The sequence below is a fragment of the Cetorhinus maximus genome, chromosome 11 (assembly GCF_964194155.1).
Source record: "Cetorhinus maximus chromosome 11, sCetMax3.hap1.1, whole genome shotgun sequence".
NCBI classification, from domain to species: Eukaryota; Metazoa; Chordata; class Chondrichthyes; order Lamniformes; family Cetorhinidae; genus Cetorhinus; species Cetorhinus maximus.
In genome coordinates, this window is record NC_135889.1 from 47,044,311 (window position 1) to 47,061,334 (window position 17,024).

At 44.4% G+C, this 17,024-nt stretch overlaps 1 protein-coding gene across 1 annotated transcript in view; it reads right to left on the reverse strand.

Annotated features, from left to right (window-relative positions):
* Positions 1-17,024, reverse strand: part of LOC144686562 (PTB domain-containing engulfment adapter protein 1-like) — a 421,104-nt gene that overhangs the window by 47,025 nt on the left and 357,055 nt on the right. The window contains exon 10 of the mRNA XM_078551900.1: positions 15,515-15,607. Within this exon, the coding sequence (XP_078408026.1) occupies positions 15,515-15,607 (93 nt within the window). The remainder of the gene's footprint in view (positions 1-15,514; positions 15,608-17,024) is intronic.

The following is a 17,024-nucleotide window of genomic DNA, read 5'->3' on the forward strand; positions in this document are numbered from 1 at the left end:
TTATAGTCATTTATAATGTTAAAATTCTATATCCTGCTCCTCAGTCCTGCTGTGCTTTACATCATAGCTCCTCCCGCCCCTGTTATGTCATGTCATGGTTTCTAGTTCTTCATGCTGAACTTTGTTCCTAGACCCTTCCCTTACCTTTCTCTGTTCATTGGCTTGGAGAAGAACATCACAAGCTCAACATTAAGCTCAGAGTATTATTGAATGACTTCCAATGGAAGCTTTGGAAATATGATTTATTATTTTAGTAATGTTTTATTTTACTAAGCATTAAATATGTGAATTTGCTGAACAGTAGAAATAATTATGTTTTAAATTTTAAATCGATCCATTATAATTGTGGAATATGTTCATATTCTTTATTAAACATTGTAAATGCTACATTACAGCAATTCACTAAGGTTCCCTTGACAGCACTTTTCAAAGCTGCGATGTCTACTGCCTAGGAGGACAAGGGCAGCAGATGCTGGCAACACCATCATCTGCAAGTTCCCCTCCAAATCAAACAACATTCTGGCCTGGAAATTTATTGCTGTTCCTTCACAATCACTAGTTCAAAATCCTGGAACTCACTTCTTAACAGCACTGTGGGTGTTACTACACCACATGGACTGCAGCGGTTCAAGAAGGTAGCTCATCACCACCTTCTCAAGGGAAATCAGGAATGGGCAATAAATGCTGGCCTAGCCAGCCATGCTCACATCCCATGAACAAATAGAATAAAATTACAAAACATAATCTTAGAACTTGACCTAGCAGTTCATACCTCCAGATATTATTCCAGCAGTCAGGACATTAGGCTGTAACTTTCGAGCTGCAGGGCAGTGTAACTGGGGGGGTAACCCAAAAATGCAATGGGGAACACCATCCCACCCCCCGGAGGTTCCCAGGTAAGGTTTGCATGGCAATTGCCTGGGAAATGCAAACTTCCCTCGGGCAATTGCACTGGGAACAATTCAAAAATGCAATTTAAATCGCAAACTTCAGATAATTCCAACTGTGTTAAATCAATAGTTACCCAGAAAAAGTTAGAAGAATTAAAACCACTTCTAGCTTTTGGGTAACGATTGTACTGACACACACTGAACCCCACGGGACTGACCCACACCCCCGAACCCCCAAGGGACTTCCACTACTTCTCCCGCTCTCCCCCACCATGGTATACCCCAAACCCCCTCCACGGGACTCCCCCAACCCCCTCCCCAGGTCCGACCCCTAACCAACTGCCCAATCCCCCCGAATGCCCGACACCCCCATCCACTGACTGGCCAACACCAACACATCATCACACCCCCCAACACTGGCTGAAATCCATCCCCCCCAACCATCCCCCATTACCCCTGACTGGCTGACTCCCCCAATCCCAAAATCTAACCACTTACCTTACAAACCTCCCTTTCCCTGACTTGAAAGTAACTGGACCTTTAAACTCAACTGATTTACAGCAGCTGCGGCCATAAAAAAGGGGGTGTTGCCTCATTGCCTCCAATTTTGAAAGCCTCAGGAGCACACTGCCCTGCACAGTTCTCATCTGGCCTGAGTCGGAAAGTTGGGCGCATCAGGATCAAAAAAATTTCAAGATAAGGAAATAGGAGCAGAGCAGCAATCCGGCTCTGACTGCCACTCCGCACAAGTTTAAGCCCATTACATTTTTAGTTCGGATCAATTGAAAATGAATGCAAGCTATTCGAAACAGAGTCAAATGATGATATTAGGAAGTTATAGTGACGCCTTGTGGCAGGACACAAAGTAAATGGTAATTTTTTAAGACTGCACTTCTAGGATGGGCAGTTCACACATTGTGTTCAAGTCCTCAATTTCCATCAATGCTTCACGACCAGCTAAAAATAAAATGTTAAAAAGCCAGTCTTCTGTGTAACTAGATAGAAATGGTATGATGCTGCTTCCAAAAAATTTAATAGAAGGGATACTTAAGTGATTTGGATACCAACAGAAAGTGACCAAACATATAACATTGTGATTTAAGTTAGTCTCTCTTATGGTGAGGGTAGGTGTAACTAAAGTCCAGGTGTAATTAAAGTTTTATAGAAAACACTGCATATAGGTTCATGGCTTTATGTTTGGTCAAGAGAAAACCTTCGTGTAAATTGAGCAGATAAAATAGGAAGAATTTAGACAGCATGGCACCCTTTTAGGCATAAGCAGGACAACAAAGAGTAAATTATTGTAAAAAAGGTTGAGTTTGGTGAAACTGCAACTCCAAAGGGTGCATTTCCTGCTGCCTGAATCAAAACTGGCACAGATCTAACAAGGACAAGAGGGGGCAAGGACTGCATCTCAGTCTAACATTTTTCCTTCCATATGTCCATTTGCAATAGCTCTGCTGTCACCTTGGCTGAGTCTAACTTAGCACAGACCATGTGCAGATGCTCTGCGCCACATAAATACTGCTTAAATATTTGTTAGGAAGGAGCTATATTAGTAAATTACAACTGAATGCAGTGCAGTTAATAAACCTTCTGATATTTTGTCCATGAAAAACAAGAATTAACTGTACACAGTAGCACACTGGAAATCACTAGCATAAATAAGATGTACCTTAAGGGTCATTTCTACCTTCAATCACTCAAGCATTCCCCAATATAGGAAAGCTGGTTATTCAATACACAACAGATATGCTTTAAAACAAAATATTTATATTCTGCAATGCTAAAAATAAGAGGCAGAGAAATTCGATCAAGCTGCACATATTTCTCAGGCACAAAATGACACCTAATCTTGGTCACAGTCATACGTTGTGAGAAACTGAGCATGCACTGGTAGATGCAGTGCAAGCCAAGTGTGGATGTGCAACTTTTCTGGCTGGTCAGTGTCAGGGCTTATGACCAAGTTTATCTTGAGTACAACAATTTATAATTCCCTATTCATATAACTGTTTTACAAATAGTAAATACCAAATGCTGGAATGTGTGTGTCACTTTTGAAATGCCCCCATGGTGTGAAAATTTATCTGAAGTATTTCTCTAATTGGGTCAAATAAGCTTGATCAAGAATTTCCAGGAAATCTGTGTTATTATAATGGTGTCATTGCACGGGCCGATTTAGGGAGCTCAAGTCCCAGAGTTTTATGGCATAAGTAACTGCCACCATTGCTTATGCCACTCTGCGGTTTTCCTTGCCAAAACAGCTGAATAGAACATTATTACAGCTATGTCATCATTAAAGTAAACAACAAAGTTGAATTTGTTCAATGAAAGCCAGAGATTACCACTCCAAATATGAGATTATTGCAGAATGGCATGGGTGGGCTGAGTATACAGGAATCATAACAGGAACACACTTAAAAGATGCAACATTGTTCTATAATATGGTTGCAATGCAAATTCTAAACGTTCTGGATCACACTGATCAAAGCTCACATTTTTTGCAAATACGTAATGCAAATGTGAATGTTATTTATACTTATTTCTTACACTGCTAAATCCTGTAATCGGTAAGAAACTGAGGTAATCCTTGAAACACTGTGAAATTGGGATGACTGTTTTCTGCATTGGTTTCAAAATAACTTTTATGACGTCAATCAGGGTAAAAGTACAGCAGTCATCTTAAAATCAGCAGTTCCCAGCTACAGCTAAAATTTATTTGTATTGATATCTTTTACTAATTTTCTGCTAGACATAAATAAATGAACTAATAAGTTATGTTGAAATTTCCACCATAAACAAGTGAACCATTGAATGTTTAACTATCCATTGGCTGCACTGCTTCCAATTTGCCACTATCCTTGTGGTGGCAAATTCAGTTATTTATTCACCAAATTGTGGCTAAAATTCCCCCACTAGAGGATTGGGAGCACAATAATCCAACCTATGCCGCTTGTGACCAATATCACTACAGCAGCGAATTCCAGACAATTAAAGTAAATTAACCATGCTGATTCACTTAAGCATAAACAGGTGGGAAAAACCACAAAGCATAAACCTGCATAAGACCAATGAATCAAATCTATCCAATCTTTTCTCGTTACTAAGTGGGAACAAGAATATATCATCAAACTAATCATGTCGCTCAGTTTCGTTTTTTCCCGACTTCTTTGAGCAGACATACAGGAGTAAATTTTCTCATCACTATTTGAACAACAAGCGGATGATTTGGACAATTCTTTACAATGGAAATAAAAATCAGGTTGTTTCTATAGTAAAATGGTCCCACTCTTTCCTCAACCAGCCAATTCCATATACACTTAAAAAAACGCTGACATAATATCAACATATTGAAACATCAGTAGTAAGCAAACTATTCAGTAAAGTCCCTTGACTCATGTTGGAATTCTGTTCAATACATTTTCACTACCCCCTTTCAGGCATCAGCCATGGCTCAGCGGTAACACTCTCATCTCTGAATCAGGAGGTTGAGGATTCAATCCCCACTCCAGATGTGTAATCATGTAATCTAGTTTGACACCTCAGTGCAGTACTGAGGAAGGGTTGCACTATCAGACGTGCCATCTTTTGGATATTAAACCTTGTCTGCCCTCTTGAGGTGGTTATGAAAGATCCCATGGCACTTCTTGAAAATGTGCAATGTCTTAGAAACATTTATTCCTCAAACAATTTCAATGGGACAGATTTATCTGTTCATCACTCTCACAGTTGTTTATGGGACCTGGCTGTGTAAACTGACTGCTGTTACATACATACAACAATAATGGTTATACTTCAAAATTATTTAATTGGCTGTAAAGCACTTTGCGACATCCTGAAATTGTGAAAGGCGCTACATCAATCCAAGTTCTGCCTTGCTTTTTCTCTCTCAGAAATTTTGCTTCTTCCCTCATAATATTTTTTGGGGACTCTCAGTGTTATCTCTTCAGTGGATCATTCAGTTCTTTTATAGATATTTCCAACACTGCCTTTGATCAGGCCTGAGAATTTCCTGGCTGTCTCTGATACAAGTACACCAGGAAGTAAACATATTACATGAAAGCCACTGATTTACAATTTCCGGAAAAACACAGCCAGAATCACATTATGTTCATAAGAGTGCCCACTGCTTAGTCCAGGCACATTCATGTGAACATAATTTGCATTTGTTATAGCTGAAAAAGCTGATACGTGAAAGACAACTACTAACTGAAAATTATTAGGGGGAGGATTTTCCCCTCGTCGGCTGAGCCTGGGAGTGGCCGTGCAACAGTCTGCTGCCCACGATCGGGCCCCGACTGCAATTTCACGCTGGCTGACCAATTAATGGCTGATCAAAAGATCGCGAGAGTGCGCGATGACGTTGGGATGCTCGCCCAATGTCATCGCACACGATTTCACTCCTGTTCGGGTCAGCTGCGCGCCCGTCCATGGGACCAAAAATTCTGCTTTAGATTTGCTACAAACAGCACTGATTTAAAAGTTAATTAATCAGTTGTTTGTAAGCTACTTTTAAAGAAATACATTTTGCACAAATTGTATAATTTTTGCATTTGTGGTGTCTCATTACCATTTCTTTTGGCCTTGCACCATCATCTCTTATGTCATTTAATCAATCCTATTGTCCACCCTATCACAAAACTTTCCCATTGCTCTTTCATTCTTCCCATCCCTTCCCCTTTTCTCTGGCACAGCACTTGTTTAAAAACAGCTAGTCCCTCCAGCAGCACCGCCGCACCCTTTTTCAAAGCTGCGCGTGCCCCCAGTTTCATTTTATTCTTCGCCTCATCCGTCGCCTCAACAAGAAACTTTTTCTCTTTCTCTCAAGTGCTAAGGAACGCAAGCTCCAACAACTCATCGACTCCAACACCCATCTGGGACCCTCCACCCCTGCTTGTCCCTCCGTCCTCACCCCATCTTCCAATCCCAGCCCCAGCCGCGTATTCACTATACCCCCTGACCTTTCCCTCTCCGATGCTGAACGTTCAGTGCTCAGCAAAGGACTTAGTTTCATACCCTTACGCCCTCATCTCAATGAATTTCGGGCTCGGCATGATGCTGAACTCTTCTTCCGCCGTCTTCGTCTCCGTGCTCACTTCTTTGGGCAGGAGTCCTCTCCCCGCTCAACGGATCCTTTCACCCACCTCCAATATTCTCCCTCCACTTGGACCCCTCCCTCTGGATTCTTACCTTCTCTTGATCTTTTCATTGAGAACTGTCGGTGTGACATTAGCCGTCTCAATTTCTCTGCTCCTCTCACCCATTCTAATCTGTCTCTCTCTGAACTCACTGCACTCCGTTCTCTCAGGTCCAACCCCAACATTGTCATCAAACCCGCTGACAAGGGTGGTACTGTTGTTGTCTGGCGCACTGACCTCTACCTCGCGGAGGCTGAGCGTCAACTCGCAGACATTTCCTCCTACCTCTCCCTGGACCATGACCCCACCACAGAACATCAAGCCATTGTTTCCAGGACTCTCACTGACCTCATCTCCTCTGGAGATCTTCCTCCCACAGCTTCCAACTTGATAGTCGCCCAACCTCGGACGGCCCGCTTCTACCTCCTACCCAAAATCCACAAACAGAACTGTCCTGGCAGACCGATCGTGTCAGCCTGTTCCTGCCCCACGGAACTCATTTCTCGTTATCTTGACTCCTTTCTCTCTCCCCTTGTCCAGTCCCTTCCCACCTACATCCGTGATTCCTCTGACACCTTACGTCACATCAACAATTTCCAGTTCCCTGGCCCCAACCGCTTCCTCTTCACCATGGTTGTCCAATCCCTCTACACCTCCATCCCCCACCAGGATGGTCTGAGGGCCCTTAGCTTCTTCCTTGAACAGAGGCCCCAACAATCCCCATCCACCACTACTCTCCTCCGTCTGGCTGAACTTGTTCTCACACTGAACAATTTCTCCTTTAACTCCTCTCACTTCCTCCAAATAAAAGGTGTGGCTATGGGTACCCGCATGGGCCCCAGCTATGCCTGTCTCTTTATGGGGTATGTGGAACATTCCTTGTTCCAGTCCTACTCCGGCCCCCTCCCACAACTCTTTCTCCGGTACATCGATGATTACTTCGGTGCTGCTTCATGCTCTCGTCGGGTCCTGGAAAAATTTATTAATTTTGCTTCCAATCTCCACCCCTCCATCATCTTCACATGGTCCATCTCTGACACTTCTCTTCCCTTCCTTGACCTCTCTGTCTCAATTTCTGATGATAGACTGTCCACCAATATCCATTACAAGCCTACCGACTCCCACAGCTACCTCGACTACAGCTCCTCACACCCCGCTTCTTGTAAAGACTCCATCCCATTCTCTCAGTTCCTTCGCCTCCGTCGCATCTGTTCTGATGACGCTACCTTCAAAAACAGCTCCTCTGACATGTCCTCCTTCTTCCTTAACCGAGGTTTTCCATCCACGGTCGTTGACAGGGCCCTCAACTGTGTCCGGCCCATATCCCGCGCATCCTCCCTCACGCCTTCTCCTCCTTCCCAGAAACATGATAGGGTCCCCCTTGTCCTCACTTATCACCCCACCAGCCTCCGCATTCAAAGGATCATCCTCCGCCATTTCCGCCAACTCCAGCTTGATGCCATCACCAAACACATCTTCCCTTCACCCCCCCTGACGGCATTCCGTAGGGATCGTTCCCTCCAGGACAGCCTGGTCCACTCCTCCATCACCCCCTACTCCTCAACCCCCACTTATGGCACCTCCCCATGCCCACGCAGAAGATGCAACACCTGCCCCTTCACTTCCTCTCTCCTCACCGTCCAAGGGCCCAAACACTCCTTTCAAGTGAAGCAGCATTTCACTTGCATTTCCCCTAACTTAGTCTACTGCATTCGTTGCTCCCAATGCGGTCTCCTCTACATTGGAGAGACCAAACGCAAACTGGGCGACCGTTTTGCGGAACACCTGCAGTCTGTCCGCAAGAAAGAGCCAAACCTCCCTGTCGCTTGCCATTTTAACACTCCACCCTGTTCTCTTGCCCACATGTCTGTCCTTGGCTTGCTGCATTGTTCCAGTGAAGCCCAACGCAAACTGGAGGAACAGCACCTCATCTTCCGACTAGGCACTTTACAGCCTACTGGGCTGAATCTTGAATTCAACAACTTTAGATCTTAAACTCCCCCTCCCCCCATCCCCACCCCGTTTCTTCCCCCCCCCTTTTTTTTCAATAATTTATATAGATTCTTCTTTCCCCACCTATTTCCATTATTTTAAAATCTAAACTAAAACCTTGTTAGTCTTTCCACCCCACCCCCACTAGAGCTGTACTTTGAATATCCTGTCTTCCATTCTTAATTAGCACTTTTCTCAGACAAATGTCACCACCTTCGACACCTCTTTGACCCTTTTGTCTGTGACATCTTTTGATTATCTGCTCATCTCCACAATCACCACACCCTCAATGTCTATCTCTCCCTCCCCCCCTCCCCACCCCCCCCCCCACCTTAAACCAATTTATATTTCTCCCTTCTTCTAACTATGCTTCAGTTCTGCCGAAGGGCCATGAAGGCTCGAAACGTTAACTGATTTCTTCTCCGCCGATGCTGCCAGACCTGCTGAGTTTTTCCAGGTAATTCTGTTTTTGTTTTAGATTTCTAACTTTACTGGTTCCGCATGAAAGGTCACAGACTTGGCATGTTAACCCTGTTTCACTCTCCACAGGTGCTGCCTGACCCAACGAGTGTCTTCAGCATTTTCTGATTTTCTCTCAGATTTCCAGCATTGTTTTTATTTGTAGACATAGGGCGGAATTGTCCCAGATTTGCACTAAGTGCAGTAGCGGGCGGGCAGAAGGACGTTTTACTCACCGGACGCGATGGCGGGTTTTCATGCCGTATCGTCCCGAACCCGCCACGTTATTTATGTATCCGGGGAAACACGCCGTTTCCATGGCAGCCGGGCTGTCATTCGCCCACCTGCCATCGCCACGCCGCTTCATCACGCTGGGTGCCATATTTAAAGTCCAGCCGCGCGCACCACATCTCAGTGCTTACAGCCCACGACTGCTGCAGGGAAGATGTCCACGAAAGGCAAAAAGACCGCAGACCCCAGGTTTAGCGACACGTCACTGGAGTGCCTTTTGGATGCCGTGGAGGCCCGCCGGGACGCCCTCTACCCCCGCTCTGGCTGCAGGATGGGTAGCAGCGTGACCAACCAGGCTTGGGAGGTGGTGGCAGTGGTGGACAGCCACCCAGTGCCGCCAGAGGATGAATGATCTCCTCCGATCCGTCAGGATAAGTCACTCTTCTCATCACTGTCAACTCACACACTCACAAACCCATCACACATCCACAGGGCCCTCACTCACTGTCAGTTCAAGGGTCATCACCATTCACGCCCTCACACACACCTTCATTGTCCTCATCCTGTCCATGGGAACACTCACCACCCACACAAGCCAGGCATTCTTATAATCTGGCCTGGCAGGCGTGCTGCTCACACTGTCTCCATCTCTATTCATGCAGGACAAGCTGGCACTCAACAAGAGGGAGAGATCGCAGACCGGTGGAGGAATGCCTGAAATCAAGGTCCTCATGGACTTTGAAAACAGAGCCATCCAGCTGGCCGGTGAGGATCTGGCAGTGAGGTCGGCACTGCTCTAAAAAGTGAGGATCCAGCAGTGCAACATCCATCAGACAACCATGCTGTGGGTGATGTGTCCTGTTTCACAAGCCACTGCCATGCACTAATTATCTCTCCTTGCTTCCGCAGGCATGTCTGGGAAACAGCCGGCAGAGTCCATGACCCAGGGCCTCCAATCAAGGCCTGAAGAAACCTCTGAAGGGGAATCTGGAGGCACCCTGCTTGAAGTTCTGTCACAGCGCTCACCCACACCCTCCACCAACGCAGAGACACACACCTCAGTGGGACCTAGCTTTAGGGTAGCCCCAGGATCACAATCTGGTGAGCACATCACACTGTCTGACCCACAGCAGGTGGCGGCACGGAATTCCCAGGTGTCTGGAACTAGGAGGCCAGAAATCTGCTGCGTCCGAGTCAGATGATGAGCCTTGGGACTCGGTCATGTCACAGTTGCTGGAGCTGCAAAGGCAAGCTCGGGAACATCAGGAAGGGATGTCTGCTGCACACTTCATATTACAAAGCACGATGGAGCAGTCCATCCGTCTTCACTCTGAGGTGATAATGCCGGCATGCCAAAGCGCTAAGGTCAACACCGGTAGGGTGGTGGCCGCCAGGGAGACCTTGGTCCAGAGTATCAGTCCTGCACTGCTGCGCGGGTTCAACTCCATCGCTGATGCCATAGTTGGCCTGCAACAGTGTTTACGCGAGAGCGGGTGCCGGGCAGCTCGATCTCACTCCAGCTACCCCTTCTCCTCGAGGAGTCAGCCTGGGGCCCTCTGGCACCCATAGGGGGGACGATCAGCAGATGGACACTCCGGGCCCATCCATCTAGGTGACTGCAGGAGCGTCTGGCTCAACCGAATCCCCTCTTCCTGTCACCTCAGCAGCTCCAGCTCCACAGGCTGAGGAGGGTGCCACTGTCACAGAACAGGACCCTGAATGTGGGCTGGGACCCGCCACAGGATGCCCGCTGAGGTCATCACAGACAGGGCGTTGTAGTCAGCAGACTGCCTCCAGCTCTGCTGTGGATGTCCAGGGGGCACCAAGACATAGCAGCAGAGTTAGAAAGTTAAGAAGAATTAGTTGCACAGCCTGAGCACGGGTGTTAATCACTTGTACATAATGTTCACTATTGTCAATAAACTTCCAAGAATGTCTCCCTGCCTATGGCTCCTTGTTCTAATAAGCAGTGTTCGTGTTACTCAGATGTGAAACCTTTCTGCACAAGATAAAGGCAGGTGTCTCAGTCCAGAGCCTCTTCCAGGTGCTTTGTGCAGCCTTCAGACCACAGTGATGGTCCGGCCTCATACTCACTGGACACATTACTGATGCCTGCACCTCGGTGGTGCTTGTCATTGCTGCTAGAATGTAGTTGGCAGGAGTCACAGAGTTCCATCATTCTCTCTGTGTGCTCTCAGCACCTTTAAGGTGGGACTGGTCCCCATCTCTTCAGCATCTATGTTCCTGAAGGATTAAGGTGCTGAAGGCGGACAAAGGATCAGATGCTTCTAAGACGAATCTATGATATGACCCTGATCACAGGGCGCAAGCAAGCTGCCCTCGGCTAGACAGGAGTCAGACATCTATGGAGTGTCCTCACTGCATGTCATCATCATCCCCCTGCAATCGAGCGACTATTAGGGCCTCTACTGAATCTCCATGACAGCAGCATTATCACAGAGGGTATGCGCGCTGCCATTCACCAGAATGGAGTCAAACTTTCACAGATGCAATGTGAGGATCTATGGAGTCTCCTCACTGTATGTTGTCATCATCCTCAACAAATATAGCAGCTATGAGGGCCTCCTGAGCACGCCTGCCTCATTTAGCCAGTGCGATGGCCTCATCCCCATCATTGTTGCCTTTGAGGGCCTCCTCACCCTCATCCCCATCGGCGTCCTCCTCATTGGAGGAGACCTCCGGCTCCTCCCCCCATTGCAGCCACATGTTGTAAAGGACACAGCAAACAACGACGATGTGTGACACCCTCTGCAGACTGTATTACAGGGCTCCACCAGACCGGTCCAGGCACCAGAACCTCATTTTTAGCATCCCGATGGTCTGCTCCACCAAGTTGCGAGCTGCTGCGTGAGCCTCATTATAGCGTCGCTCTGCTGCAGCCTGAGGCCGCCTCACGGGTGTCATCATCCACGGCCTCTGCCTTATGATCAGGAACCTCAAAAGTGACATTAATGCAAATGGGTAATTATAATATAACTTATTTATCAACAGTAATGACTGCCAATTTTAAAAGTGGATGCTTTAAGTGGTGGAAACTGTAACAATGAATACTCTCACAATTTTTTTGAAATTAAGTAAAAGCATTTTCAATTATTAAACTACCATAAATCAGTGATCCTTGTGATATAGTGCATGCTATATAATGTAAAAGAAAGCATATTCTATCTCATCATGAGAATTGTCACCGGAGATAGATTTTCACATATACACAAAGGTAATCAAGGCTGAAAGTAATCTTTAGGTGAAGCAGAAGACAAACTGGACCAGATGCACAGATGTTGTTCACTGTTCATGTTAAAATTGTACAATTTTTATGTCAGCATTATAAATTCCTGGAACAAAAATGTAAAATGCTGAAAATACTCAGGTCAAGCAGCATCTGTAGAAAGAGAAACAAAATTAATCTTTCAGGTTGATAACGTTTGATCAGAACTAGAAAAAGTTAGAGATGTAACAGGTTTAAAGGAAGCTCAGAAGTTGGGTGAGTGGGAAATAGATGAAAGAACAAGAGGCTAAGTTTGTGACAGGGCTCCTAGCTCTTACCCTCCCTCCCAGAACCACAACAGGATTCCCGCTGTGCTGACATTCCACCCAACCAGCTTCCACACTCATTAGATCATCCTTTGCTATTTCCGCCACCTGATTATTATGTCATTATTTTGCCATTACCAAACATCTTCCTCTTTCCTCTCCTTTGAGCATTCCAAAGGGAACATTTCCTTCTCAATACCCTGGTCCAATCCTCAATCACCACAACCACCAAACACCCCCACTCCCCTACCCGCCCACGCCATCCTTGTCTCATGGCAGCTTCCCATGCAAATGTAGGAGAGCCAACACCTGCCCTTTTATCCCTTTGCTCTCCACCATCTAGGGCCCTAAACACTCCCTCCAGGTGAAATGCTGATTTACTTGGGCTTCTTTCAATTTACGAGATTGTATTTGCTGCTCACAATGTTGTCTCCTCTGCTTTGGGGAGACCAAGTGCAGATTTGTGGAATGCCTCTATTCAGACCGCAAGCATGACCCTGAGCTTCTGAACGTCTGTCATTTTAATTTTCTGCCCCATTGCCATTCTGATCTCTCTGTCCTTGGCTTCCTACACTCTTCCAATAAAGATTACCTGAAACTTGAGGAATAGTACTTCAGCTTTCGATTAGGGACTTTACAATCTTCTGGACTCAACACTGAGTTGAACAATTTCAGATCACAACTATACTCCCATTTTTTGGACTGCAGCTGTTGGTAATGATTCTTTAGTTGCTTTTTACAGCTCCCCCGACACACCATTTTTTTCTTTAATGGTGCTAATACTTTTGCTGTGCACCATCATTCCTTTTGTTATTTAATATCATCTACTTTCCATCCTTTTGGACATTCCTATTTACTTCCTCCTCCTCTCCCTATTTCCCTGCTTCTGAGCTTGTTTAAATTGCTTTAGATCTCTAACTTTTTCCAGTTCCGATGAACGGTCATTAAACTGAAATATTAACGTTTTGTTTCTCTCTCCACAGATGCAGCCTGACCTGATGAGTATTTCTGACATCTTCCGTTTGTTTTTCATGGGCAGCATTTTCCCGTCAGCGAGCTCGCCGACGTATAAAATGACGTGCAGTGACATTGGGCGGGTGTCCCGACGTCACCACACGTCATTCAGATATTCAGTTTGGTGGGCGTGCGGCCAACTTGGCTGCGCGCCTGCCGAACTGTCAAAGGCCTGTTAAAAAGCAATTAAAGTAATTAACTGAGCTGCTCGTCCAACGTTAAGGTTGGCAGGCAGGCGAAGAGCCCGGACGGCCTTCGCATTTTTCATGAAACCTCATCCACGGGCGGGATGAGGTTTCATGAAGGGTTTATTATTTAAATAAAAAATTTTGAAATAAATAATGGACATGTCCCAGCTCATGTAACAGTTTCACATGAGGGGACAAGTCCTTAAATTTTTTCCCCACCTTTAATCAAATTTCCATAACTTAAACAAATCTCCCTGAGGCACCTCTGTGCTTCAGGGTGATCTCTGCACTCTTTTGCATGCATGCGCGAGAGAGCGCAGGGAACCACTCAGGGAATCCCCCCCCCCATCAGCACAGGGAGCGCTCTGCGCTTCCGGGTGCGTGTCACAATGGGTGGGCCTTAATTGGCTCGCCCACATAAAATGGTGACACGGACAGGATTGGGGGCACCGATTGGGTTCATGCCTGGCCCCGCACAACCCCCACCCCCTGAAATTTCTGGCCCATATTTCCAGCATCTGCTTTTACATTATAAATTCTTGCATTCTCATTTAAAATGGAGCGTGCTAATGTGAACTCATCAGGCTGTAATTTCACCCTCCAGCCACTGGTGGCATTGCAGTGCCATTATAAATGCGGAAACAAATTTATAGTTGACAAAATTGATAACTAGTGCACACTTGTGATAATACTGTATGCACGTGTGTCCATGGGTGTGTAAATAAATTAGCTGGACTCAAGTACTGAGGGCACAATATTAAATGGCACAAAATGGTGGCCAAGATTATAACTGTTAAGGAGATGATAAACAACCTCAGGAGGACAAAAAGGTAATATATTAAACAACAGATGTTGAAAATAAAAATGAAATGCAGAGAGATGTGAGTGGACGTATTTTAGGAGAAAAATGAGAGGAAAAGCATCTAAGAGGAAATGGTAAACCTTTAAGAGGAGCAGAAGGCAGAGACACTTGAGGGTTCAGATATACTGATCTTTCAAAAAGGAATCCAAGGTTGCCTAATAAGTACTATGCTTACTTAGTTCCAAACTGCAGAGGCTCACCAGCATGTAAAGATTCCTTCATTGCACTCATGACATGAAAGATGCAATTCAATTTTAAATCCAAATATTCTTTTAATATTTTAATTATCACAAGTATCTGAATGAAAAGCTTTAAGCATCTAAGATGATGCTGCCACAGCTCTCAATGCCATGCCATCAAATTGAGAGAATAAAACAAAGGAAATGTGAAAGCAACTTGATTCATTTACATCTTTCCAAACTTTCCAATACATGGCAATATTATTTATGTAGTGATCTGTGTGGCACCAAGCTAGAGATGGCAAAAATAGTGGAGAAAAATATCTGTAAGAATGTGGGAGCTGGTTAGGTGTAAATCAGTTCATAGTAGGTGGTTTTTTTAAAATAACAAAACATGTTCAAAAGCAAGATTCAAATTTAAAACCTTTTTCATTAAATATCTTTGCATCATACAAGGTGTTAGGTTTATCGAATCATTCCTTTTAAGCTGACACTTGTAATTGGTTCTGAAATGGATTCATCTCTTCAAAAAGAGCTTTACATTATTTGAGAAGATGGTGAAAAAGCATTCAACTTAATTGCCAGATCAAGTCAAATATTTTACAACAGATGTGCAACCATTAAGCCCATATTCTAGGCCCTACAGCGTAAGGCTAAATATGAACAATAACATTTTAAAAAAATACTTTTCCTGAATAAATTGCACCAAAACAACTCCACAACAAAATGATAAACATAAACTCATTCATTATTTTAATAACTTACATTTCAACAATAACTGTAGGAAAAGAGGGTTGCATCATTAAAAAAAAACCTTCTTTGATTACAGGTTTTGGAAAAGATTACAAAAGTTTCAAAAGGTTTTGAGATATGTAAACCCACTGCAAGGAAGCTTTCTCTATTAGAATGAGCACCTTTAAGCTGTAGTACAATTTGTACTACCAAATATTAAGTACTTTAATTGCAGATTAAAAATAAAAGGGATAAGTACCACATTTTTTGTACTTACTGGTGATGATGGACCTTGAGTTACCTTGACATTAATTTCCATCTCCTGAACTTTCTTTTTCAATTCAATATTCTCGGTTTCCAATTCCTGAATCTGCAAAATAACTTTATTTTTGAAACTGTACAACGATGGTCCCAAAAAATTTACCATATAAATATGTCCATGTGCATGAAACAGACTTACAAACTATAATTGCCTGATTTTGGCAAAGAAAGAAAGACTTGCATTGGAGGAGATCTAATGTGCATGAGTGACTGGGATACATCACGATAATCAATATCAATGGAAAAGCTAGTGTTTTACTACAGGTATGCAGCAGGCTCTATAGGGAAGAGCTTGAAAGAAAGTAATCCTTGGTTTTTGGAAGTCCCTGATTGGTATTCCATTTATATGTAATGAAATGTGCTGCTTGTAGACAGGAAACTGCTGGTCCATCCTTCCTTCCTTCCTTCCCCTTTCAACTTTTCCAATGTTGCATAGGGTCCATCACAATGCTGGTTGATCACCTTCATATCAACCATCAATTTTTGGGTTTGGCGAGTGGTTTTACAGCTGGTTGCCCTTCCTGCTACTAGTCGTTTATCAAGACTGGGAACTGACATTGATGCACGCTGGCTTGCTACATCAGTGTCTGGGTTCTAAACTGCTGCTCCATAATTTACTAACATTTTATAGAAACTAATTTTGGCCTTCAAACCAAATTTGGAATCTTCAATTCCCACAGAAAACCAGACTAATAATATATCTGTACATTGATCAATATAAGATTGGAGCAATTTTGTAACAAGGGTTAAACTGGGGCACAAACAGCAGTACACTAGTATGCAGGGCAATCTTAAAATTACAAAACCCTTGAAAATTTGAAATTAGCATTCCAAATCATTTAAGCGCAAGAAAACAACAAGAACGACTTATATTTATATAGGGCCTTTAACATAATGAAGCTTCCCAAGGCGCTTCACAGAAACATTATAAAACAAAATATGACACCGAGCCACATAAAAAGATGTGTCACTACATCCTTGGTCCAAACAAGAGCTCCAGATGTGAGGTAACTGTACTTGATGTCAACACAGTATTTGACTGAGTGTGGCATCAAGGAGCCTATATAAAACTGAAGTCAATGGGAATCAGGGGGAAAACTCTCCACTGGCTGGAGTTGTTCCTAGCACAAAGGAAAATGGTTGTATATGTTGGAGGCAAATTACTGCAGAATTAAGACACTGTTGCAAGAGTCCCTCAGGGTAGTGTCCTCGGCCTAAACATCTTCAGCTGCTTCATCAGTGATTTACCACCATCATATGGAGAAAAATGTAGATGTTTGCTGATGATTGCCCGACGTATGCTTCCATTTGCAACTTCTCAGATAATGAAGTAGTCTGTGCCCACAAGTCCAGCAAGACTTGGACTTGGGCTGATAATTGGTAAGTAACATTTGTTCCATGCAAGTGCCAGGCAAAGACCGTTTCTAACAACAAAGTCTAAACAGCTTGTCCTGACATTTAATGGC